This window comes from Giraffa tippelskirchi, chromosome 1 (genome assembly GCF_054371585.1).
Source record: "Giraffa tippelskirchi isolate mGirTip1 chromosome 1, T2T-mGirTip1v1.2.pri, whole genome shotgun sequence".
NCBI lineage: Eukaryota > Metazoa > Chordata > Mammalia > Artiodactyla > Giraffidae > Giraffa > Giraffa tippelskirchi.
Genome location: NC_137275.1, coordinates 65969811 through 65995309, shown reverse-complemented (window position 1 = coordinate 65995309; position 25499 = coordinate 65969811). Strand labels below are relative to the sequence as shown.

Here is a 25499-nt window from a genome sequence, read left to right as displayed (position 1 = left end):
GGAGCAGAGAGCAGGGAGGGGTGAGGAGGGTGAAGGACTTAGTGGACTTTGAACCTGAGGAGCAAATGCTCTTAGTGGCTCCCCATTTCCCAGAGCATCTACGTTCTCTGAAGTTGTGAAATAGAATGGTTCAGCCAGCACTCCCGGGAACTCAACAGCAGGGCAATTTGAGTCTACATCTAAACCACCACTTCCTTCAGGGTCTGGAGGAGCCACTGTGAGGAACCCAGGTCTTAGGGTGTTTAAAATCAGCTACAATGTTTGGCTCCCAATGAGGAGGATCTAAGTTTTCTTTGTTGAAATTTAACATGTTAGGGATTTTTAAAGTAAGAATGGAGGAATATCAGGTGTAAAGATGCAGACACAGAAGCAAGTACCCAAGATTTCCCAAATAGGGTGAAGGGGTGTTGACTGCAAGGGAGGCAGAGTTGAAAGCCAAGTGCCTAGGTGCTTGCTGTCAACAATGATCACTGGTCACAGGAAAAAGTACCAGAGAGTCAACAAAACACTGCGATCACTTTGTGTCCATTTCTGGTTGCTCTGCATTCTGTCTTGTCAGTCAACAGTGAGTGCCACGTTGGGATCACCAACGTGAGATCCTGTACACAGCACCCATCATAGAGCAAGGGCAAGGATGTGCCTGGGTGCCCAGGTGCATGGCAAAGGGGACATCCAAGGAGGAGGTGATGTCTGAACCCAGTGTTCCAGGAGGAGGAGGGGTCAGCAGACAGGAAAAGGAGGGGTGGGCATGGAGAAAGCAAGCCAGGCAGAGGAAACCCGGCAGGGTCAGGTGGTATGGACAGCCTTGTGACCAAAAGCTTGGCATCTCCAGAGTGGGCAGGCCAAGCAGGGACTGCTGAGAGCTGAGACAGGAGAAGCAGAGGGAAACCTGATCAAGGAATGATTCCTATGCCAAGTGATGAGCTGGACTTGGTGCTTCCAGATCAGTATTTCTCAGCACTGACTGCACGTTACTACCATCCAAAGAAGTTTTAAATATACACATGCGCGTAGACATGTATACCCATACTATACGCCTGGACCCTGCCCTGTCAATCTGATGAGACTGTGGGGTGGAGCCAGCACAGAGGTGTTCTCTGATCCCCCATGAGACTCTGGGGTGCAGCCAGGTTAAGAACTTCCCCTGTCGTCAGCCTCCTCTGGCCTCCGTGGGAAGAACAGGGAAAGGGACAAAACTGGTGACAGAAAGGCCAGTTAGGGGGTAAATTTATTTGCCAGAGCTGCTGCCGTAACAAAAAGCCACAGACAGCATGGCTTAAACCACAGAAATTAACTTCCTCATGCTTCTGGAGGCTGGCAGTCCAAGATCAAGAGGCTGGCATGTTTAGTTCTTTTGTTTGTTTTGGCCACGTGGCATGTGGGATCTTAGTTCCCGGACCAGGGATCAGACCTGTGCGCTCTGCATTGGAAGCTCAGAGTTTGCCATGGAAGTCCTGGTTTAGTTCCTTCTGAGGCCCTTTTTCCTTAACTTGTGTCCTCACATGGTCATCCCTCTGTTTCATCCTAACCTCTTCTTCTTGTAAGGGTACCGGTCATGCTGAATGAGGGTCACCTCATGACGGTACGTATTCCTCACTTCAAAGGTTCTGCTTCCTTAATGTAGGGCCCTGTTCTGAGTTACTGGGGGTGAGGGCTTCAACCTGTGGACTTAGGGGCCAATTCATGGCATACTCAGTCCATAAAAGGAGGCCGTCAGAGTCGCTCAGTGGAGAGATGTAAAAGACAGTTGTAGGCTGTGGCTATATATTGGATGGGAGTGGGAGCAGAGAGAAGTTGGCGTGTAAAGCTGCTGGGGATTATAACCCCAGGTAGGATGATGGGGGGATTATAACCCCAGGTAGGATGATGGGGGGGTTGAAGATGACTCCCCAGTTCCTGGCATGGACAGTGGTATCATGGGTTGGGGAATTTGTGGGGAATGCAGAGGAAGAAACAGTGTGTTGCCTTTGTGATCTGTTATTTTTGCAGATGGGGTTTGTAAGAAAGAGCTCAGCCTGAGAGTCAGATTTCCGTGTCATCAGTATGTGGAGGGAGGGATGTGTGAGACCCCTGGCCCTCTAGAAGGTGTAGACGCAAAAGACTGAGGAGCAAACCTTTCAGAAGAGCAAATTCTGAAGGGTGAAAAGGATGATAGGAACTCATTTGTGATTAAGCCACAAAAACAAACCAAAAAACAACTAATATCTTCTTTCTCTTTGACCTGAAGTAGAGTCCCTCTAAATCATATAGAAGTGACTTGAAGAGAGATTACTAATATAGAAGTGATGGGAACCACAAGTTACATAAAAAATGAAACAAGAATCAAGAAAGAAGTTACTGATGGATCTTTGGTTTGTTAATTAGAGGTCTGGCTTTCCATATCTCTTCCTTTTTTATGTGCTGTGTGTGGGTGTGCTCGGTCTTGTCTGACTCTCTGTGGCCCCATGGACTGTGGCCTGCCAGGCTCCTCTGTCCACAGAGTTTTCCAGGCAAGGATACTGGAGCAGGTTGCCATTTCTTTCTCCAGAGGATCTTCCCAACCCAGAGATTGAACCCTTGTCTCTTGTGTCTCCTGCATCAGCAGGAGGATCCTTTACCACTGTGCCACCTGAGAAGCCCCTTGGTATGTGCTGCTGGTGAATTAATAGATCTCTCAACAAAAGGATATTTAAATCGACGTATGACACCTGCTAAAATTCTCAAGAAGCCATTAATTACACACTCTTAAGAAAATGAGCTACGATACAACTAAATGTATAATTCGTATCTGTGATTCTTAATCATACGACTTTCCAGCTGCAAGATGGATCTTCTCTATTCATCTTCTCTCGTTCTGACCAATTAAACATTTTCTTTCATAATCATAACACTTCATGGGCCAAATCTTCAAAAGAAAAGAAGCTTGTTAGCAACATATCATCTCCCCTTGCTCATTTATGCTGCATTAGAATTCCTAAAAGTGTATACGTACAGGACATTATTAACACATTCAGGCTTAACAGAACAATAACAATATTATTTGGTGATCTGACTTTTTTATGAATGTGTTTCCAAAATAATTCTTTAAAAACTTTATAAATGAATAAATTAAAAAATTCCTGTCAAACTGAGGTCAAATTTTGCCCATAGCCTATGTATGCTGAGAGAATACAGATGATAATGATGAGTGTGTAAGTTTATTCAGGAGAAATCATCATCTTCTAAAGGAATTAGAATATCTATTCAGATAGCCTTTGGGTACTTTATAGCTTGATTTACATTTAATGTTCACTGACAACATGTATCTTTGAGTCATTTATTTCATAACTGTACAGTGGCCACTGTAGGTTTCTTTTCCAGAAACCATTCATTCCCAATCCCCAAAGCACACATGTCCTACACTGGGGGTTTCTAAATGTAATGCAGGAACAGCATGGGGAACAGTAAGTGGTCTGGTTCCCAGTTAGCCTGCTCTGTCTAAGATTCCACAAGCCTGACCCATCCCCCAGGCTCACTAAGCATAAGGTGAAAATCAAGAGCTTATGGCTTCAACCAGAGCCAAATCTGACCATGCAGTAACCTACTGTCCCTGGTTGTACAAACCCAGGCACCCCAGTGGTTTATATACTATCTTTGGCAGAAGCTGAGTAGCTGAAATAGTGACTATAAAATCAGAGCTTAAAATATTTACTATCTGACCTGATACAGAAAAACACTGTCAACTCCTGGTACAGTCTACTTGCACTTCTCAACTTAACTAGCTCAAGTGCTATGAAAAATACAAGCCAAGAGGCCAACCACATCACAATCTACTCCTGCTGGATGCAAATCTACATCATTTAAAGGCAGCTTTCTTTTTATTCTTACACTGTCACCTTTACTTGGGCTTCCCTGGTGGCACTGGTGGTAAAAACCTGCCTGCCAATGCAGGAGATGTAAAGAGACATGGGTTTGATCCCTGGGTCGAGAGGATCCCCTGGAGGAGAGCATGGCAAGCTACTGCAATACTCTTGTGTGGAGAACCCCATGGACAGAAGAGCCTGGCGGGCTATAGTCCATAAGGTCGCAAAGAGTCGGACACGGCTGGATAGACAGTCCATGCACGCATCACCTTTACCTATAGCCTTTTATTCACGGTTCCTGAAACAAACTATCAGTTGGTCCAGTGTAACACATTGTGTTTTGAAGGCAGATATTAGCCGCTGATTTATTTGCCTAACGAGTCAAAAAGATATGTGAGCCTGCAAAATTAGAGGCTGGAGTCAGTGCCCCTCATCCAGTCCTTAATCCAGGATATTGCCTGCTGTCAGTCACCTGGAGCCTCGTGGCTCATGTGATGGGCAGACGCTTCTCGAGGTGCTGGGCAGCAGAAACATAGGGAGGGACGGAGCTTTCTTATATGTAGACTCTGCAACCCTGCTGCTTGTGACATGTTGATAGCAGCCCTTGGCTTACTACCCCTGCTTAATTTGACTCAATCTCCCCTGACATCTCCAGATCTTGCCAAGTCACATGATTTTGGAGCAAAGACAAAATGTCTGGTACACATGGTTTTCAAAATCAAAGTCTGTCCAGGGCTGTATCTCCCCTCCCCATAACAGTCTTCCCACTCATGAAAAGCTCTTGATGCACAGATGTAGGATGGCCCCTGAGTTCAGCCTGAGAGCACAGTGAGGAAATATGAATTGGAGAATATAAGAGGGCTTCTCTCTGCATGGGATTATGCTTGCACTCTGAAGGACAGTGAATGAACCAGCCACATAGGCAGATGCTTTATAAAATTGTTCAGGAAGCCCTAGTAAGCAGGGCCATAACCACTCCCACTCATTTCTCTCTTGTACCTGATCTCCTTGTAGCGTGTGCTGGTCAAGGGGTGTCTTGGTGGCGATGTTGCTGTAGTAGGCATAGGACAACTCCCAGTCCAGGGGGTAGTTATCAATACCCTGGTAATGTTTGTACCCAAGATTCATCGAAGACAGTCTCTCACTGCCCTGGCCTCCAACCAAACTATACAACATGCCCTGTTAGGAAGAAATGGACAATGTTCACAAGATTACAGAAAAGGGTGGTAAAATTGTAACATAGAAAGGTCATCTGGACCCACTCCTATAATATGAGCTTAGTCATTCTGGAAACAAGTTAATATGCCTTTTAAAAAAAACTTTAGATAGGACTTCCCTGGTGGTCCAGTGGTTAAGACTCTGTACTCCCAAAGCAGGGTGCATGGGCTCTGTCCCTGGTTAGGGAGCTAAGATCCTGCATGCCACACTGCATGGCCAAAACACAAAACAGAAACAAAACAAAACAAAAAACATGAAAAACTTCAGAAAAGTCACAAGAGCTTTCTCGTGATTATCTGTCCTTAATGTCTAATAGCTGAAAATTCCTTTGTTTTTCTCTCAGTGAAGACGGGATCTTCCCCTGACTTATCTCACAGCATCTCTTCGTGTATCCACCAACTGTTCTAAGGATGCTGGCCCACTTCAGCTACGTCATCTATGGTCAGATGATCTGAGTGGTGGGCCATGTTCCAACCTCACATTCTCAGAATATTAGTGTTGGGAAGGGTCCTTAGAGATCAACTAGTCCAACCACCTCATTTCAGAGTTAAGGAAATAGAGGCTCAGAGAGTTGAAGTCATATGTCTTTGGTCAACCAGTCATTTTGTGGCAGAAACAGGGCTCATGTCTTCTGTTCTGTTCCACCTCAGTGGGGACTGCCTCAGGGACTTAGGAAAGCACATCAGTCATGAGCTGCTACAGCCAGAGACGCACACAGAGAAATCAAGTGAAAGAAACACGGAGCCACCTGGGAGGCTCTGAACAGTCTGAGTCTCTTCAAATCCAGGATAAACAATCCTGGGTACAAATACAAAAACTATGTGATCAGGGATTATTTAGCAGCACTTATAAAAATGCAATTCCAGATGTTAAGCAAGTTGCATAAGGAATTTGGATTCAACACCATAAACAAAACAGTCTAGTATGAGTTTTGTTTTAACGGCGTGCAATTCGCTCAGTCATGTCTGACTCTTTGCCACCCCATAGACTGTAGCCCTCCAGGCTCGTCTGTCCATGGAATTCTCCAGGAAAGAATACTGGAGTGGGTTGCCATTTCCTCCTCCTGTTTTAATGGTAGAAGGCTGAATGTGACAATCCTTTGCTTAGAGGTCTAAATGATTCCACTAAGCTAAAAAGTCATATGGGGGTGATGGGCCCACAGCCAGAATAGTTACAAGAATTGGGTAAGAGTCACCTGTTCTTGAAGGACTAGGATTTTGATAAGCCCTGCACAAACTATTCCTTAGTATACCAATCATTTCCCCATGCTGTGTCCAGAAATGGATCAAGTGTACTTTTTCACTCATCGCCAGCAGGGGATACTATATTTAACACAGCCCTAAGCTGTTTTTCTTGAGTGTAAAGATTTTAAAGGACTCCAGGGAGCATGAATATGTCCAGTTCCACCTGGGGCACGAGGGCCTTACCCTGCAAATACAATCTAGGTGACGGATATTCCTGCAACGCATGAAATACTCTACCTGCAGCTGATCCCGAGGTATAGCTAATCCAGTTTCATAAAAGACTGCGAGGTAGTAGGATGCTTTATGGTATCCACAGCAGCTGGCATCCATCAGAAAGGGGACGACGGAGCTAATTTGGTGAAGGCCATCAACACTGGAGAGTCTCTTTACAGCCTTCTCGAATATCCACCCACCGATGTCTAATACAGATTCATTTTGGTTCCTCGGCACTGGAAATAACACAATTCACAGCACACACAATTAACTACCATGGGATCGACATGGCTTTAAAAAGAATTGGGAAGAGCCAATTAAATCACCTGAGTTATTAATATTGCTGGTCCTGCAGTACCTTGAAATATACCACCTTCCGGGGAAGTAAATCAAACCCGTTGGGGATACCAGGGTGTCATTCTGTAAATAGCTTTTCCTTTGGCACTAAATGACAGTCTAGTATCCTGGGGCAAAGGATGTGCTTTCTATAGCTGAGAGAAAGCCTCAAGAGAATAATCTACTCAGTGTAACTCACACCAAGTTAGGACCACCGAAACTGCCAGAGAGATTTTTTTTTCCCCTCTAAGACTCTGAAGGAGAGTGTGTTTTATCTCAGAAACAGATCTGAGGTGCTGCTGTAAAAAGTTGAGCTGCTGCTGCTGCTGCTGCTGCTAAGTTGCTTCAGTCGTGTCCGACTCTGTGCGACCCCATAGACGGCAGCCCACCAGGCTCCCCCGTCCCTGGGATTCTCCAGGCAAGAACACTGGAGTGGGTTGCCATTTCCTTCTCCAATGCATGAAAGTAAAAAGTGAAAGTGAAGTCACTCAGTCGTGTCCGACTCTTAGCGACCCCATGGACTGCAGCCTACCAGGCTCCTCCGTCCATGGGATTTTCCAGGCAAGAGTACTGGAGTGGGGTGCCATTGCCTTCTCCGAAAAAGTTGAGCACAAGAACCTTATTTTGAGATGCCTTCTTATCATCTTTTGCCTCCAGTTTTCCTTGTGGGTTTCTAAATACAACAAAAAGAATGTCAGCTTTTATTGAAGGCTTATGAAATGCCCAATACTGGGTTAAGTGCCTTATGCAAATTACGTCATGTAATCCAAACAATTTCAGGAGGTGGGTACTATTATCAGGGTCTTAATTTTTCAGATGAGGAGACTGAAGTCTGGAGAAGTCAACTAACTTGTCTAAAGTTACAAAAGCTGGCAAGTGGCTGAGCCAAGCCTAGAATCCAGCTTGGTAGGTCACAGAAAAAGATTCCGATTTACTGCACTGCACGCCAGCTTCTTCCTGATAATAGGCAACCAGGTGTCTTAATAAGTACCTTACTGCCATGGGTAGAGACCTCTCTATACAATCACTTTAAGCTATGGCACCTCCTTTCACCTAATCCTCCCATAAATTGACAAACTAAGTCCAAATGGGCAAGTTATAAAGCCTTATAATCTGTCACAGTCCTTTAAAGTCTATCTACATTATTCATCTCTCGTTTATTAATCAGCCAGCGAATGTTTACACTTCTACTCTGTGTATCTACTAGATGCTATGTTACAAAAAGCCACAAAGGATTGCACAGGTACTAATTCCATTTAAAGAGATACAGTCAATTTATTTAAAATGAAAATTTTCTCCCCTAAGAATTATGTCCGGCATTTTTCTTTGATCTTATTCAATCTATCCCACATTAAAATGTTACTAACAACTTCTAGGAGGCAATGAGAGACTCATTCTATCAGCACTCCATCAAAGCAATGCGGGAGACCTGGGTTCGACCCCTGGGTTGGGAAGATCCCCTGGAGAAGGGAAAGGCCACCCACTCCAGTATTCTGGCCTGGAGAATTCCATGGACTGTATAGTCCATGGGGTTGCAAAGCGTCGGACACGGCTGAGTGACTTTCACAAAAAATTCACAAAAGGCATGAACAGAGACAAGTTTCCAATGTGGGAAACCTCTCGCTAGAGGATTTGAGATTGAATTGAAGGGCAATTCATTGGCAGAGGTTGATGCCTCTGCCTTGGCATCACAGAAGCCAGTGGAATCCAACGGATAAAACTGTAAGACCCACGCCATCGATTATGAGCTGGTGCCTATCCCTTTGAGCACATGGGGAGCTGACTGTCCCTGTCAGGGAGGCATGTGCCTTCACTTGCTAAGCTGTGGGAGAGGTACTCTTCCACCACCTCCACTCAGCGCTAAGGTAGTCCTGTCTCCTGGCTTCTGAAACTCCTCACCATCATCCTCTTCAGCTTGTTCAGAGGCAACACCTTGGATCTGCTTTTACTCTCTCCATCCCAAGAGGTAAGTGCTGAAAGAACCACCTCATTGAACAAATGGACTTTGCTCATCCTTCTGTATTTTTTTTAATTCCTAAAGAATTAGCTGCTCAAACAATGTAGGTTTATATAAAATAAAAAGTCCCCTCTCTCCCAGTCATTCTTTAATTGTGAAGGAAAACTATGGAAAGTTTGGTGTATGTACTACTAGACTTTTCCTCAGCATAGATAACAATTCATTACACATCTAGCTGCCTATATACATACATGTTTTCTTTCCAAAAAGCTCCTATAGATTCAAACTCTCAACTTTTTTCCCTTATGAATATTTTTATCGAACTTAGTTGGTTTAACATTGTGTTAGCATCAGCTGTAGAACAAAATGACTCACACATATTCTTTTTCAGCTTCTTTTCCATTATAGATTATTACTAGATATTGAATCTAGTTCCCTATGCTTATTTGTCAACTTTTTATTTTAAATTAACAGCATACCACAAATACCAGTCCACAGCAGTCAGAAGCTTATTCTTCTTCCTAAACTTTTAATAGTATTGCATTCTGTAGCAGTGTTGTTTTTCCAACAAGTTCTCTATTTTTAGCCTCTTGGGTTGCTTCCAGTGGTTTGGCTATAACCAACAACATGGCAATGAACATCCTTGAACACTTTCCTCGGCTCATCTGTTGGGATGGATCTGAATGATAACCCCCTTTTCCACCAGGAGTCTGGGGCTCTTCTTTTGAATTTTCCCTCTACAGAGTTGAGGGAATTCCATCCCATCCAACCATTAGACAAGGTGAGAGCCTACTGCAGTGATTCAGTGTGTACTGCAGCACTCAGATGGAGTTGCAAAATAAACCCTACTCCTACTTGTTCTTATATTTACTTTTAAATACTCATCTCCAGTACCCCTTTGTGCACACTCAGAGCAAAGCAATATTACCATTTTGTTAACAATTTCATTCTGGCCTTACCTGCTTTGCCAAACACATAACTAAGATGATGAGTTTTGCCTGAGTACCCACGGACATGGGCTTTGGGGACTCAAAGGGGAGAAGAGACTCCAAACTAAATGAAGCTCCAAATGAAACACTTGCCCTGCTGACATCTGGCACAGAACCCCAGAAATCATTAGCAGGATTGTCCCAGAAGCACGGATTGCTGGAGAATAACAATCAGGAGGGAGAACCTTCACAAAGTTCAAATCCTCAGCAAATGCACACACACACAAAAAATTTGCAGACTAAAACGAAGGCAGGTAGAAAAGCCTTCATTATTTCTTTTACCTATTAAAATTCTTAACTCCTCCCAAACATTACCAGTCAGTACTTTCTCTACAAAAGAATCTAGTCAATTTTCTGCCCTTGTGGATATAATAATAAAATAATAATACTTCTGAAGGAAAACTGCTCATTTTGTACATTTTTTAAAGTTTGCATTTCAAATGTGGCACAAAATCAAAGCTCTGATGTCACTGGTGATATTGTAAAACTGGCTATCTAAAAATACATTTAATGAGACTGTTAATTTCACCCATCTGGTTTAGCATATGCATTTTTTTCTAGTGGATCTGTAACTAAAAAACATGCCTTGTTTATGGAGATTAATGGAGTAATGAAAAACAAACAAACAAAATAGAAGTGGAGCCATTTTCCCATTTTTCTTTCTTACTACCCGAGAGGCTAAGGAAACAAAAGGCACCACCACCGTTAATTAACTCTCACTCTCTTCCCAGGAGCACAGTATTGTTTATTTTGCTCTTTCTTCTTTTTTCCAGCAATACCATAAGGTCACCATTTGTGCGCTCACCATTAAAAGAGGCAAAAAGCAGAAGACGAGAAGGTAGCCGCCTACTGAAGGAGCTGAAGCCACATCTGATGGAGAACTTGGGAGAAAAAGGCAGGTTTATTTATTCCTTGTGAGGGGAAAAAGACACATTAAGAAAGTCATTTTTGGCTTCAACCCTCCGAGAGGTATAATGTATCCAGAGAAGTTTGAAAAGGGGGAAAAAAACGTGAAAGGAGAAAATATCATTTAACCAGAAAAGGAAAGATCTTCACCAAGTTATACTAGTTTTTTTTTTTTTTTTAAATAGCACGTCTCACATTTGCATTTGATGAGCCCCACAGGGTTCCTGAGACTCAAAGAGGTGGCTTATTTCTCTCCCCAAAATAAACTGTTTGTACTTCTCTGTCCTGTGTAGATTTTCTGGTTTTATACATGTCATTTCTCTTCCTCCCTCCTCTTCTCCCCACTCCCTCCTTCTTTTTATCTCTTTCTCTGTGTATATTTTTTAAAAACTATAATGTATACTTCCTTGAATTAAAAAAATAAGATAGGGGCCCTTTAATGAAAAACAACAAACATAGCTCTTAAATTCCAGAGTATCCTGGCATTCCTAAATAACACCATTGTGTTTCTACCCTTTTCATGCTCTGCATTTTAGTCTCCAAATAAACACTGCAAAAATATGAAGAGTTGGGGGGCTTCCCGGGCAGCTCAGACTGTAAAGAATCTGCCCGCAAGGTGGGAGATGCGGGTTTGATCCCTGGGACAAGAAGATCCGCTGGAGAAGGGAATGGCGACCCACTCAAGTATTCTTGCCTGGAGAAGCCCCATGGACAGAGGAGTCTGAGGGGCTGCAGTCCATGGGGTTGCAAAGAGTCAGACACAACTGAGTGACTAACACTTTCACTTTCAGGAACAAGCTAGAAGTGCAGCCACCACCCCTCTGCATATTGTGAAGAGGAACCTTGTCTCCTGCACTCCACTCTCTGAAGCCTGGGGCAAGAGCCAGGCAGTGGTCCTGCAGGAACAACGCAGATGGCATCAGCCCTGGGACGGGAGCCCAGCCTCAGACCCAGCCTCCCCCTGAGGACCACCGCTGGCAGAATTCAACCTCTCTGTGGCCACAGTCACCAGCTCTCATGGGCTCAGGGGTGCCCAGTCTGGCATGAAAAGAAGATAGGGAGTCAACAGTTCTGGCCTCGGGTCATATGTCTGGAGGGCGTGCTGGCTGCTCACCTGTCTCGCTTACCTGGCCCTCCCTGACGGGGAGTCCCCCTGCACATAGGCCTTTGTGTCCTTCCTCACTCCTTCCTACCATGAGCAGTTCTCTGACCCAGAGCCCTCACCTGGCTCTGCTATTCCGGCAGCCTCTTACCAGCCAGTCCCCACCACCTCTCTTCCCTGATTCCAGAGCCTCATTCAAAGGGTTTCTGAATTCAAAGGGTTCCGTTTTGTCAAGGAAGGTTTGAGAGGAGAGGAAAAGAAGCAGCCAGCATACCTCTTCAAGGATGAAAATGTGTGCATACTGAAATACTACCAGCCTAGCATTAGAAACAGCTAATAGGCAATTCTATGCTCTGACAAGAGCCATTTTCCCAGAGAATTGCAGCTTCCCCAGGGAACAGCACAGAGGTTGGCCAATTAGAATGGTCCCCCTGAAGTCTTGAACAGGGGGTCTTGGTTGGATGTCCCCCAGAGCCTGGACTTCAGGACAGAGTGGCACCGGAGCATTTCTAGACCACGTGAGGAAATGAGGATGCAGAGCAGTGGCCCAGGAACGCCAGGAGGCGGGAAGGGTTGGCTACTACATCTGTATGCATTGCACCTGGATGCCCCAGGAGCACTGCCATCTCTAACTCAGAGGCATGCTGACTCGGGGAGGTGAGGAACAAGTCCTGTGCTGCTTCAAAGTGGGAACTACCAGTGGGGACAGCTGCGTTTTATATCAGGTTAGCATATCAGCTGTCACCATGTAAGAAGACTCCTACCTCCACATCCCCTGGCACTTGGCAGACAGTAGTGTGTGGGTTGTTCTATGCTTCTCATTACGGTCGCCCCAGGGCCCAGCGCCATGCATGGAGGTTCTCAGTACATGGGTGCCAAGTTGGGTCTGCATGAACCTTCGGGCAGTTTCATATCCAGGTACCTGTATTACCTCAGCAACGAGGTTACATATATATGGAGGCAAGAACCCTGAGGGCTGTATTTCTGGTATTCTTTTGTAATGCGTGTGCATAGTCTAAGAAGGATTCTGGTCTACTTTTGCTGACAGACAAGAGTTGAGAGACAGCATTCTGCCTGACCTGGGAAACAAGACAGTGTTTTCAGAGCCAGGATGTCATCTCCTGAGGGGGAAGCAGACTAAAAACTGTGTGAGAGAAATCACAAAAATGTAGAGAAAAGGCAAATAAGCCATAGACTCCATCAGTCTGGATTGTTATAATGGCTTGGCTAGTGCAGACTTTGAACTTGCATCTCCTGGAAGTCAAACTGCCTGTTCTCTCACACCCCCAAAAGATGTTTTTAGTACGTACGATGAGATCACTTATTAATTTGGAGTGCGTTTAGTGACTCAACAAATATTTACTGAGGGTGTTCAAAGAAAGCATAGATTTGAAGACATCCGAGCACTGCTGTGGAACTAGACAGGCAAGTCAATCTTGTAACTTGGTAAGGTGGGTACTGATAAGGCGACACCTACACGATGGCAAGGAGGGTCGGGGAGATGGAGCCGACTGCCTGAGGGGACAGGAACGATGATGTGAAGACGCTGTTTGGGTTGCGCTTCTTGCGAGGCAGGCAAGCTGAGGAGCACAGGTGGCTGAGATGTGTTCTTTGTGGGGAGTGGTGAAGAAATGCACTATATCAGGTCATATGAAAGAAAGATTGATAACTAAGCAGCTAACCTATGTCCAGCATCACTGCAGACACTGCGAAGTAATTGGAAGTGTCAATTACTTACACCTCTTGCATTACCCTGGGAAAGCTTGCAGTCAAGCAAGTAATGGAGACACGCAGAGGATCAAGGACGTGTGTCTCAAGGCAGAAGAGATGAGCTTTACATGGGCGACTCTGTCTCTTAGGTCCATAAGTTTCCTTTCTGTCCATGAATCTCCTTCATAGGCACTGTCCCTTTATGAGAGGATTGCATTCTTCATTCCTATGAAACTAGACTTACCTTGGCAAATAAATTACAAATGATACCTCACACCTATGAAAATGGCTACCATCAAAACCCCAGATAATCACAAGTGTTGGTGAGAATGTGGAGAAATTGGAACCCTTGTACACTGCTGGCAGCCCTTATGGAAAACAGGATAATGGTTCCTCAAAAGATTAAATGTAGAATCATCATATGATCCAGCAAGCCCACCTCTCAGTATATAGCCTAAAGAATTGAAAGCCAAGTCCTCAAGAGATACTTGTACATTACATTCAAAGCAGCACTATTCAAAACAGTGCACTTGGGTTGGGGGAAGCAACCCAAGTGTCCATCCACAGATGAATGAATAAACAAAATGTGATCTAGACATGCAGTAGAATATTATTCAGCCTTAAACAGGAAGGATATTCTGACAGAGGCTACAGCATGGGCAAACCTTGAGGACTTTTTGTTAAGTGAGATAAGCCAGTCCCACAAGGACAAATACTGTATGAGTCCCCTCATATGTGGTCTCTCGAAGAATCAAATGCATAGACAAAGAAAGTAGAATGGTGGCCTCCAGGGAGCGGGGTGGGGAATTGTGGTCTAAAGGAGTATACTAGCAGTGTTGGTCGTTCAGTCATGTTTGACTCTTTGCGACCCCATGGACTGTAGCCCGCCATGCTCCTCTGTCCATGGAATCCTCCAGACAAGAGCACTGGAGTAGGTTGCCATTCCCTTCTCCAGGAGATCTTCCCAACCCAAGGATCAAACCCGGGTATCCTGCATTGCAGGCAGATTCTCTACCAACTGAGCTACGAGGCAAGCCCTTACACTTAAAAATGGTGATGATGGGGAATTTTAAATTATGTGCATTTTACCACAAAAATTTTTTTAAATTACAATCCTTAAAGAGTGATAGTGTAAATAATTGATTTTCTCTTCTGTAGTAGAAAAGTAGAACTCAATCTTTTGGGAACAACTAGGAGGTGGTGACCACTCCTGACCTCCCTGGGCAGAAAGCAGAGGACACTCCAGCTGATTGTGAGGAAGCACAGGCTCCCAGCTCTGTACCCCATGCACTGTTCCCATGGCTCCTTTGAAGTGATGATCCATCTAAAATCATATGGTGTCGGTGTGGGGGGAAACACTCACATCTGAAGTATGCACGTACAGCAGCCTGGCAGTGGAGTTGGCGGTGTATGTGAGGCAATGCTGCCAAGCAAATGGTGAGACTGTCACAAAGAATGAGAAATTGCAGGCCATTGTCTGTTGCTGTCATATGTATTTTTTAATGCCAGGAAAATAAATAATTCCACCAATTAATTCTATTTGTGGGAACTATGGGAGCTGATGTTTTTCTTTGCATTTAACCTAAGTCACTCTCACTCAAATCATGGCCCCATCTTTGTTCTATCCTGGCTCATGGGGGCTACTTGGTCAGTACTCTAGGGAATGAATGAATGGAAGGTTGTGATACAAGTGACTTAAGTTATTCACACAGTTGCATTCCTTTATCTGTGCTACTGCACCTACTCAGTTCCTGCATCAAGAATTTTGAGCAGCCAACATCTGATCCTTGAGTCTATTCCTGTAGCTTATCTCAGATACGAGAAATGTAATCTGATGAGGATATTCTAGAAAAGTCTATTAGTCAACAGGACGAAATAGCTCAGGCTGATAGCAGAAAACATGATACAAACATAGTTCCTATTGACTAGAGTTGTCCAAAGCACTCCAAAGCCAGCCAGACACCCACCGCAGGATAAACTTGGAAGAAAAGGTATGTGAGGAAGTGGAAAAAGAAATATAGTCACACCAGTTTGGCTATTTTCTTTCTATAGGGCCAGAGTAAAGATATGTAAATCATCTTTAAATTTTTTTTTTACCCTCAACTTACAAAATCAAATTTTCTTCATTGTCTCAGGATTGTTAGAAACTGGGCGCAATGTGTGACACCAGTCTCTCTCTAGGATTAGGCAGGCAGAATATCTGGTTAACCATGATTGCCCCAAGTAAGGGCAGTGTACCAGGCAGAGATGAATTTTAATGAGGAGTGTAGGCCCTACCTCTGCAGACGGCTCCCAGTTCCCACAGATGGGACAACGTAAACTAGACATGCAGGGGCTGCCAGAACGGGGGTCTGAGGTTGGTTCTGGAGATTTGCCTACCCTGTCTGCCCCCATCCCTGTCCCACCTGCTCCTGGACCTCAGGAAGTGGCAGGGAGAGGCGGGATGCAGGTGGCCCCGTGCCTGGGAAGGCAGAGGCCCCTGAGGGTATGCTCATTGGTGCTGATGTAAGCAGACTTGGCACCGGCGGGCCCCACCTGGCTGGCTGGGCACCAGCAGTGAGCCTTGAAGCGGCAAACCCAGCTTTGTGTCCCCTCTCCCCCCAGGGATGGGGCAGCTGCATGTGTTTCTGCGCTGCCATGTGACAGCCCCCCAGCACTGCAGCCCATCAAGTCTCAAGGTTTGGGGGCTCGTCATTTGGGTTTTTAATGAGCTCCCTTTCTAGGCCTCCACGGAGAATAAAATCATTCCACATTCTTTAAACGAAACTTCTGAGCTGTAAAAATAACACAAAAACATTCTTTATTGAGAGTATTTGCTTTAAAAAGAATGTTTTGTGAAAAATGATTCATTCCTGCTCCCAATCAGCAAAACTATATTTAAACATATCCGAAATCTCATGAAACTAGTTTCAGGTGGATGTTGTCTTCGCCCGTTTAGCCTACACCTTCCAACATGCTTCTGTTCACCCAACTCGGGGGGCAACTCCACCATCTCCCAGAAGACTCATGAAGACCGGGTAATAACAGATTATCACGTACACAGCAGCAGTGATTCTCAACTGGGGGCAGTTCGGCCTCCTGGGGTTCACTGGGCAGTGTCTGGAGACATTTTTGGTTGTTACACTTGAGTAGGGGTGGGGGCATGGGAGGAGACAGAGTGCTGCTGATATCTAGTGGGTAGAGATCAGAAATGCAGCTAATCATCCTACAGTGCACAGGACAGACCCTTCACAACAAAGAATTATCCATTCCTGAACGTCAGCAGTGCCAAGATTGAGAAATGCTGTATACATAGCGTTTACTAAGTGCCAATATTCTAAGTATAAATTCATTTAAACCAACACTAGGAGAGACAGACTCCTGTTTGTCATCCCCATTTTGCAGATGAGGAAACTAAGGCTCAGAGAAATGAAGTGGCTTGCCTAAGATCACACAGCTAGTAAGTACTAAGTTAAAACTGGAACCAGGGGCTTCCCTGGTGGCTCAGTAGTAAAGAATCCACCTGACAATGCAGGAGACATGGGTTTGATCCCTGATCCAGGAAGATTCCACAAGCCTCGGAGCAATGAAGCCTATGCACCACAACTACTGAGCCTGCACTCTACAGCCTGGGAGTTGCAACTACTGAAGCCTGTGTGCTCTAGAGCCCATGTTCTGCAGCAAGAGAAGCCACTGCCAAGGAGAAGCCTGCGCACTGCATCTAGAGAGCAGCCCCCAGTCACCGCAACTAGAGAAAAGCTGGTGCAGCAACGAAGACCCAGCACAGCCAAAAACAAATATTAACAAATAAAATTAGGAAAAAATCAATCCCAATGTAACTTCCTCTAGGAAGCCTACCCTGAACACCCTAGACGTCTAAGTAGAACTGACCACTCCCTTTGTGCAGTTGTCAATTACTCCCATAGCTTTTATTTTTTAAAATACATTACGATTTTTCTTTGCTTTCAAGTCTGTCCCTCACAGGCAGAAACCTTGAATTATTTTACTTAACTCTGCAGTCTAATCAAGTAACTGAGCAGTCACTCAGCAAATATCAAATGAACCAAAGATGAAATATCTTTTATGGTTTGAATTCTTTCAAGATGGGGTGAGTGTGAGTCACTATGTGCAAAGAGAATCTATTCCACAGGACCCTCCCATTTTTAGAAAGTTCTTAAGCAAAGCAGAAATCAGTTTCTGCATTGCCTTGACTCAAGGGTCTGATCGTATGCCCAGGAACACCACAGGCTCTCACTAGTTGCTAAAATAGTTCTCATCACCCTCCTTATCATTTCCTTCCCCAGGCTGCACACCTCCAGCTTCTCTCCTCTTCCCAAGAGACATTGTTTCCAGATCCCTCAGAGTCTAACAGTGTGTACTTAACTACTATGCAAACCATAATGGCAATGGACTTAAGCTGGCCACATTTGGGAAAGATACACAGACTCCTGAAATGCCGCTTGAAAATATTTCAAGTCAGGGGGTCTCAAGTTCAAGTGCCCAAGGGCCCAGGGAGGTGAGATCCATGACTGAGGTAGAGACAGGAAGGGCTCAACTAGAGGCAGGAGGGGCTGCAGAAGGACAAAACCCTTCTGTGCCAACCACTCACCTCTGAGCTCGCTGCCACTCAGGAACTGAGGCCCAGCATGCCAGATCTTTGGATATTTTGACAAAAGCTAGAAATCTGTATTTTTATATGTTTTTAGAAACTGGTAACTAATTTTTTTTAAAAAACTGACAACAATGTATATGCCAGAGCAACCACATTTGGGGGTCAGGTCTGGCTATCAGCTGTTTGTTTTTTGGCCTTGGCTTTACATAAAGACTTGCTCAAGTGATTCCTAAATTTAAGTTTTTCTATTTAGTATCACAAATATGCACAGGTATATCGAGAGTGGTGGACATACAAGGGCAGAATTTAAATTTGAAATTCAGCTAGAACAGTAGTGTTAAAAATAACTTCAAGGCATAAATCACTAAAGAAGGTGAGGGAAAGCAGAAAAACAGGGACCTTTCTAACCAATGTCCAAAGACAAGGCATGGACTCAATTACCTGTCAGCAAACTCAGCTCCAACAAGGCCTGGAACAAGCTTCGATGCTTGGCTCTCAGCTCCTTCTCCCAGGGGAAGGCTCTGCACGTCGAGGGCTGCCCATATCTGAGTTTCAGGTCCAGGTAGGAATTTTGGAGGTTGCCTACAGGAAAGGGAAGCCCCGGGCGCTGTTAGAGGGAAGGGCTTGCCTTCCTAAATCCCTTCCTCTAAGATGAACCAGAAATAAGGAGTCAGACTTAAGCTTACTGGATATTGGTTTGGATACATCAGGGATTTGAAATTGGCTACGATGCCTCTGCCTCGAGGTCACAAATTCAAAGCCTTATCCAAGGGAAATGTGCCAAAATTGCTGATAGCTGTTGAATAATTCTACAGAATGAGCAGCTGGCCTTGGACGGGTCCCCAAGAGGCCAATATCTAGGCCATTTTGTTGGCAGTGTGAGTCGAGGAGCAAAGCCCAGGGACCCCAGGGAATCGAGGCAGCAGAAGACATTAGAAAAGTCTTCCCAATGCCACCACACAGATCAGCATGCAAGTCCGGCCTTCTGACTCCGGGTATCTCTCCTGAAATTACATCAGCTATCAAAATCAGTTTCTTTCCTGTTTGGGATATTACTATTCTATATATCTTCCCCCTCTTCTGACAGCATCATATTTTCTGGATGATTCAGCGGTGAAAGCGGCAGCTGGGGGACTAGTATAGCCTATTCTTAAATTAAATTGCAGAAGTGCTGCCTTTCCACACTTACCTATCATCATCTCTAATCACTTCCCAGGACCATTTTATGTGAACCCTATCAGAATAGGGTATTGTGCAAGAGGCATCTATCCCTCCATGGCCTGAAATGGGAAGTTCAGCTCTGGGGATGGTGCGATATCTTGGCGGGACTGAAATACTCAATTTGCTTTTGCTGATGGCAAAGGTCCCACAGGAATTTCTCTTCCAGAAGGAACATATGTGACTAACTCTAGTGCCACCATACCATGCAAGAAGATCTATAGCCAGAGAAATTTGTTAAGTGCTAGTCCAAGCTGGAACGTTGGAAGACGAGACGAGTTTTATAACAGGTACACCCTCCATATGAATGAAAGGATGGCCACGCAAATATGGGCAGGCATGAAAACACTCTATTTGAAATTCATTCCTCCTGTTGAAAAATTACCAATGTCTTCCAGAATGAGTCAATTTCAAGGATTTAAAAAAATAAAACGCAGCCCCTAACAACAAAGCTATTGTTCAACATTTCTGAAAGCTAATATTCAGATATTAATGGCCCAAGACAAAAGTGCACCGATGGAGAAACATTTCTAATGATTAATTTATTTTCCAATTCATTTTTATTTTCTTAGACTAGTCTAAGATCGCATTATGGATGGGAATAATACAATCTGAGGCTCAAAACACTCTCATTTATATTCTTAAACTAAATTAGAGCTGCTTGAAGCTATGAGGCAGCCTTGGGGTCCTGCTGAGTGTTGGTCTTGTTGGGATCTAGGTAGAAGGCACGTTTTCATTTGCATCAATCTATGGAGGTCATACTTGTCCCCACTGGTCAAGTCACATGTGTTCTATTTCAGCCTCCTGAGGAAGAAGCCGTCTCAGGCTCAGATGGCAAAGAATCCACCTGTAATGAGGGAGACCTGGGTTTGATCCCTGAGTCAGAAAGATACCTTGGAGAAGGGAGTGGCAACCCACTCCAGTATTCTTGCCTGGAGAATCCCTGGCAGGCCCCAATCCATAGCGTCGCAAAAAGTCAGACATGACTGAGTGACTAACACACTCACAGAAAGAAGCCAAACATGTTGATACAAATGCCCAGAGCTAAAACTCGCTCTCCTTAAGTTCAATACTTACATGCCTCTTGTCTCCTGTCCCCCTGCTGCACCGTGGATGTGTACACAGACACTATTTCTTGAACTTCTGCACACCTTTCGTAATATAATTTGATTTGTTCAGAAAGTTGCTTCTCAAGGAGGGGATTGAAAATCTACAAGTGGGTAAGAAAATGTAAGGAACAACAACTGTCATCAAACGCCCGTGGATACATATGCTGGATTTCCTTCTCCCATTGATAGCCCCAGTTGGCTTGTTTATACACAGATTGTCCTCTCTGGATTCTCAAAAGAAGGGTGTTACTAGGAATTGAAGGGCATGCCAGCTCTGATTGCTTCCCTCTAGCTTCTTTTTTGTAGCATCTTCTCATCTACAGAGCTTCTTAAATGTTAGGATTTCCCAGCGACCAGATCTCCATGCTCTCTTCTTCCCCACTGCTGTGTTCTATCCCCGGAGATCACATTTATCTCCCCAGAGTTCCCAAAGGTCACCAAGTCTAACCATGATGCACCTGCTCCCTGGAAGGCCTCCTCTCCTTTTCTTCAGCTTGGAAGGCTCCTGCTCAACTTCTAAGAGTTAGATCCAAGGCCATTACTTCAGGGCTGCCTCCCTAGCAGCCCACCCACCTTCACACGAGTACCCAAGCAGATGAGCCCGCCTCAGCACTCCCAAACACTGTACTCATGTCTGAATGAAAGTATGGACCCCATTCTTTCATGACTTAACTGTTTAAGACCCAGGCAGGGAGCTCCTCAAGACCAGAGGTCTTATCTCAACTCAGTGGTTTTCAAAATGCAGGTTATGACCCATTATCGGAGGGTCATAACATTATTTCAGTAGTTTGTAACCAGCAGTGATTTTGTTTTTTATGAAGCAGAACACAAAATATCATAGTACACTGAATATAACAAGGGTCTGTGTTCTTAGTAAAATTCTTCTTTCAGTTTTGTGTTTATACACTTATGTGTGTGTATGTACATGCATATATATATATATATATATATATATATACACATATATATGTAGGTACTGCATATGTATGAATATGTATGTACTGCTCATGCTTTTAAAATGGATTTTTTTTTTATTGTAGATCACCTTCAAAAAAAGTTTGAAAGTCACCACCTTAATTCATCTTGGATGCCTCAGCATCTTGTACAGAGCCTGGCACATAGTAGGTGCTTAATAAGTACTGGTTGCACAAATGAACAAATGAATTTCATTTTTTTCCTCTTCTAGAGATTTCTCAGCAGGGTCTCTAAGATGACCCATGAGCGATGAGGTGCCCCATTTTTCCTAACTGATTTTACTTAGTAACTCCCGATTTTCCCAGAACAAACTCCACAAGGTCATGGGAATGAAAAAAAATATATATTCCTTTTTCAGGTATCCAGCGATCTCCTTACCAAAGCACAAAAAGCAACCAGGGTGAAGGTTCCCGTGTGGGACCACCGTCCTCTAGCTGCTAGCCCTGATGGAGCTGGCCTGGAGACTTGGACAATTCCATTCCATTTGTGGGTGGGTTTTGGACTTGAGAATTCAATTCTGACTACAGGGCCCTCTGTGATCTCTGCCACCGCAGTTCACCCCACCCAGTATGAGCTCAAGGCCTGTTTCTGGAGAAAGCAGTATGCAGAACAAGAGTCTAATTGCTGGAGTGTCTCCTCTTCTGGTACTTTAAATAATAGCATATAAAAGAAGTTTTACCAAATAACTAAGCTTCTCTCCTTTCATTAGCTTAATCACTGGATTGGCAACAGCCTGATAAAAATCGACTCTATAATTAAGCTACTAGTTATTAAAACAGAGGAAGTAAACGTTTTCCATTTTATGAGTACTAAATGAACCAAACGTTAACAAAAATCTATTATCGCGTTTGCAGGGGGGAAAAGCCTCAATATTAATTATGTTTGGTGACAGAGCCGATGTGAGGTCTGGCCTGGATAAATCTTTTGTTTGCACTGAACTGAGTTTCTTGTTCCTGAGCCACCCGCCCATCACCCATAAGCACCCGAATACGTATACCTTGGTCTCCTGGGCTCACCTGTGCCGGATGCAGAGCGTGGAGGCGATAGTACTTCAGGGGTCCAAAAAACCCTTCAATACCGGCCACGTACCTGCTCCCTCCAATAATGAAGTACCCAGAGGTGTCATTATAATGAAAATCCTCACGGAAACTAGAAAAGTACAAAGGATTAAGAGAGCTCTGAGTTTGAACAGATTTTTTTAAAGACTCTTTCATTGACCTTCCTTGACTTAAAACCCCAAATTTCCACCAACCCTTTACTCTGAATTTGAGAAGATGAGATGATGGTGGGGTCAGGCAGGATTGAGCTAAGATCCCATCTCTGCTATTTACCAGCTGTGTGACCTTGGATCAGTTGCTTAACCTCTCTGAGATTGAGGCTTCTCATTAGTAAAAATGATAATTTCTCTCTTACTGGGTTGGTAAAAGGATTAAGTAGATGCAAAGACAAAACATACAGCATCCATTAATAGCTAAGTGCCTTGCCCACCATAAATATTCAATGCAAGTGAAAGAAAAAGTGTTAGTCACTCAGTCATATCTGACTCTTTGTGACCCCATGGACTATAGCCCACCAGACTCCTCTGTCCAGGGAATTCTCCAGGCAAGAATACTGGAGTAGGTATCATTCCCTTCTTCGGAGACTCTTCTTGACCCAGGGATCGAATCCGGGTCTCCTGAATTGCAGGCTGATTCTTTACTGAAAACATACAGCATCTATTAATAGCAAAGTACCTTGCCCACCATGAATATTCAATACATGCCAACTATTGATATTGGTGAAACTGTTTAGAATCACTGGATTTATGTGCAATTGCTAATCTTAAATAGAAATATTTTACTCTAAAAGAAAAAAAGAAAATTTGTTGAGTAGACAGAAGGTGAATGTGGGAAAAATAAAAACACACTCTATCAGATAAGAACCAAGGTCAAATTCAGAGTTAGGAGAAGGAGGCCACAGCAAGGTCAAAGGACTTGGCCAAAGATAAGAGGTCAGCACAGATGATGTGTTGGAAGTCCACTTTGTCTTGAAAGACTCAAAGGATAAGGAAGGAAAATGAAGGAGGAAAATGGGTTGACATGAATAAAATGCACAAAGTTGTTCCTGGCAGCATTGTTTACATCCACCAAAGACTGGAAAAGTCCAGGTGTCTGTCAGTGAGGACTGGTACCCACACCGTTCAATGGGTCTTAGGCATGAGCTCTTTTATTACGTAGTTTAAAAAAGAACAAAAAGCTCTGGAGAAATATCTAAAATACACTGTTAAGTGAAAAAGATAAAAATGTAAGAGCAGAGCAATAAATATACATTTTATCCAAGGAAGAGAAGAATGGGTTTTTTTGTATCTGCATTTACAAAAACTCTGGAGAGAGATATATAAGAAACTAATAAAAGTATTTCCCCCTGGCATGAGGGTTAGGGGATGGAGTGGATGGGGGCAGAGATAGAAGCAAAACATCTAACTATAGACCTTTTCACATAGGTTTGGTTTTTCTATCATGCGCATTTACTACCAAGTGAGAAAGTAAAATAGGAGTGGGTGGACAAGGTGCCATAGGAGCATATGTGAACAGCAAGGAGGGGTCAAGACAGGCATCAAGTGAGAAGCCAGGCAGAGACGAAAGAGCCAGGGAGCGCAGAGGGCAGATGGCAGCAGAAGGGAAGGACACAGCTCGTCAGGCAGGCTGCCAGGAGCAAGGGGCCGGGGTGAAGCAGTCGGGACAGAGCAGCCACCAGTGGTTGGGACAGAAGCCAGGCAACCCAGGGTCATCCCAGGAGAGAGGATGGGCTGAATGTCAGCCAGAAACTCGACCCTGAGCAGGTACTCCTGGCTGGAAGGAAGACACAAAGGTGAAGAAATGGGCACTGACAGCATCACCGTATGGCGGCCAGAGGGAACACGTAGAAATCAGCTTTCTGCAAAGGCAACTAATGTGGAAAAGAACTGCTTTATTGTTTGCTATTTCTTTTTCCAGAATCTTAGGCTTGAAGGGCCCTGAGAAGATGATGGTCTCCTTTTCTTCTTCTTTTTTTTTTAAAGGCAGGACCACAAAGTTATTATCTCGGAGAGTGGTGAATTGATTCTGCTTCTTAAAACCTTTGAAAGATTTGAACATTCCAGCTACCCTCATGAGGAGGTAATACCAGCACTTGGTGGACACAAAGCAACACTTTTGAAGCAGAAGCTCTCATGACAGAACTCTGCTTAACCAACTCACCAGCTCAGCATCCCTACAACATAATGGATACTACCAAGCTGATGTTACTCTCTGGAACCCTCCTCTTCTCATTTTTAAATGGAGATAATATTAGTACCTATCTATAGGTGGCACTAGTAGTAAAGAACCCACCTGCCAATGCAGGAGACATAAGAGATGTGGGTTCAATGCTCGGTCAGGAAGATCCCTTGGAGGAGGGCATGGCAACCCACACCAGTATTCTTACCTGGAGAATCCCCATGGACACAGGAGCCTGGCGGGCTAGAGTCCATAGGGTCACACAGAGTCGGACACAACTGAAGTGACTTGGCATGCACGCGCAAGGTCACTGGGAGAAATTAGCATTTAAACAAAACATTTATAAGAATGCCTGGCACATAGTAGGCACCATAACTGTTAACTACAGTTATTTTTATTAACTTAGCCCACTCTAGTACTTTTGCTACCATTTGTTGAGTTGTATGTTTACCAAGAATAAGATGTGAAAAAGTGATAGTCGCTCAGTCATGTCTGACTACGGGACCCCATGAACTGTAGCCCTCCAGGCCCCTCTGTCCATGGGGTTTCCCAGGCAAGAAAACTGGAGTGGGTTGCCATTTCCTTCTCCAGGGATCAAACCCTTGTCTCCTGTACTGCAAGCAGATTCTTCACTGTCCAAGCCAACAGGGAAGCCCCTCACTCACTTTCACTTTTTTCGTGCTTACCAAGAATAAGATGTGCTTGTTCCCAAACCTGTTTGGACATTGTAACCTTTCAATGTAATTAAAGCTTATGTAATCCCAAAAGCATGGAGAAGAAAGAGATGTTCATTCTTTAAAAATTAAGTTGAATATTTTGGGTAGACTAAGTAAAGAATGGTTACTAAAAAAGCTCTTATGGAATTAGGACAGCT

At 44.2% G+C, this 25499-nt stretch overlaps 1 protein-coding gene across 1 annotated transcript in view; it reads right to left on the bottom strand.

Moving 5' to 3' along the window:
• The window catches only part of SEL1L3 (SEL1L family member 3), a 108932-nt gene that overhangs the window by 42667 nt on the left and 40766 nt on the right, over positions 1–25499 (bottom strand). Inside the window, exons 7-11 of the mRNA XM_081537646.1 lie at positions 22406–22538; positions 20383–20515; positions 18529–18669; positions 6521–6732; positions 4821–5000 (exon numbers count right to left, since the gene is read on the bottom strand). Of these exons, the coding sequence (XP_081393772.1) occupies positions 4821–5000; positions 6521–6732; positions 18529–18669; positions 20383–20515; positions 22406–22538 (799 nt within the window). The remainder of the gene's footprint in view (positions 1–4820; positions 5001–6520; positions 6733–18528; positions 18670–20382; positions 20516–22405; positions 22539–25499) is intronic.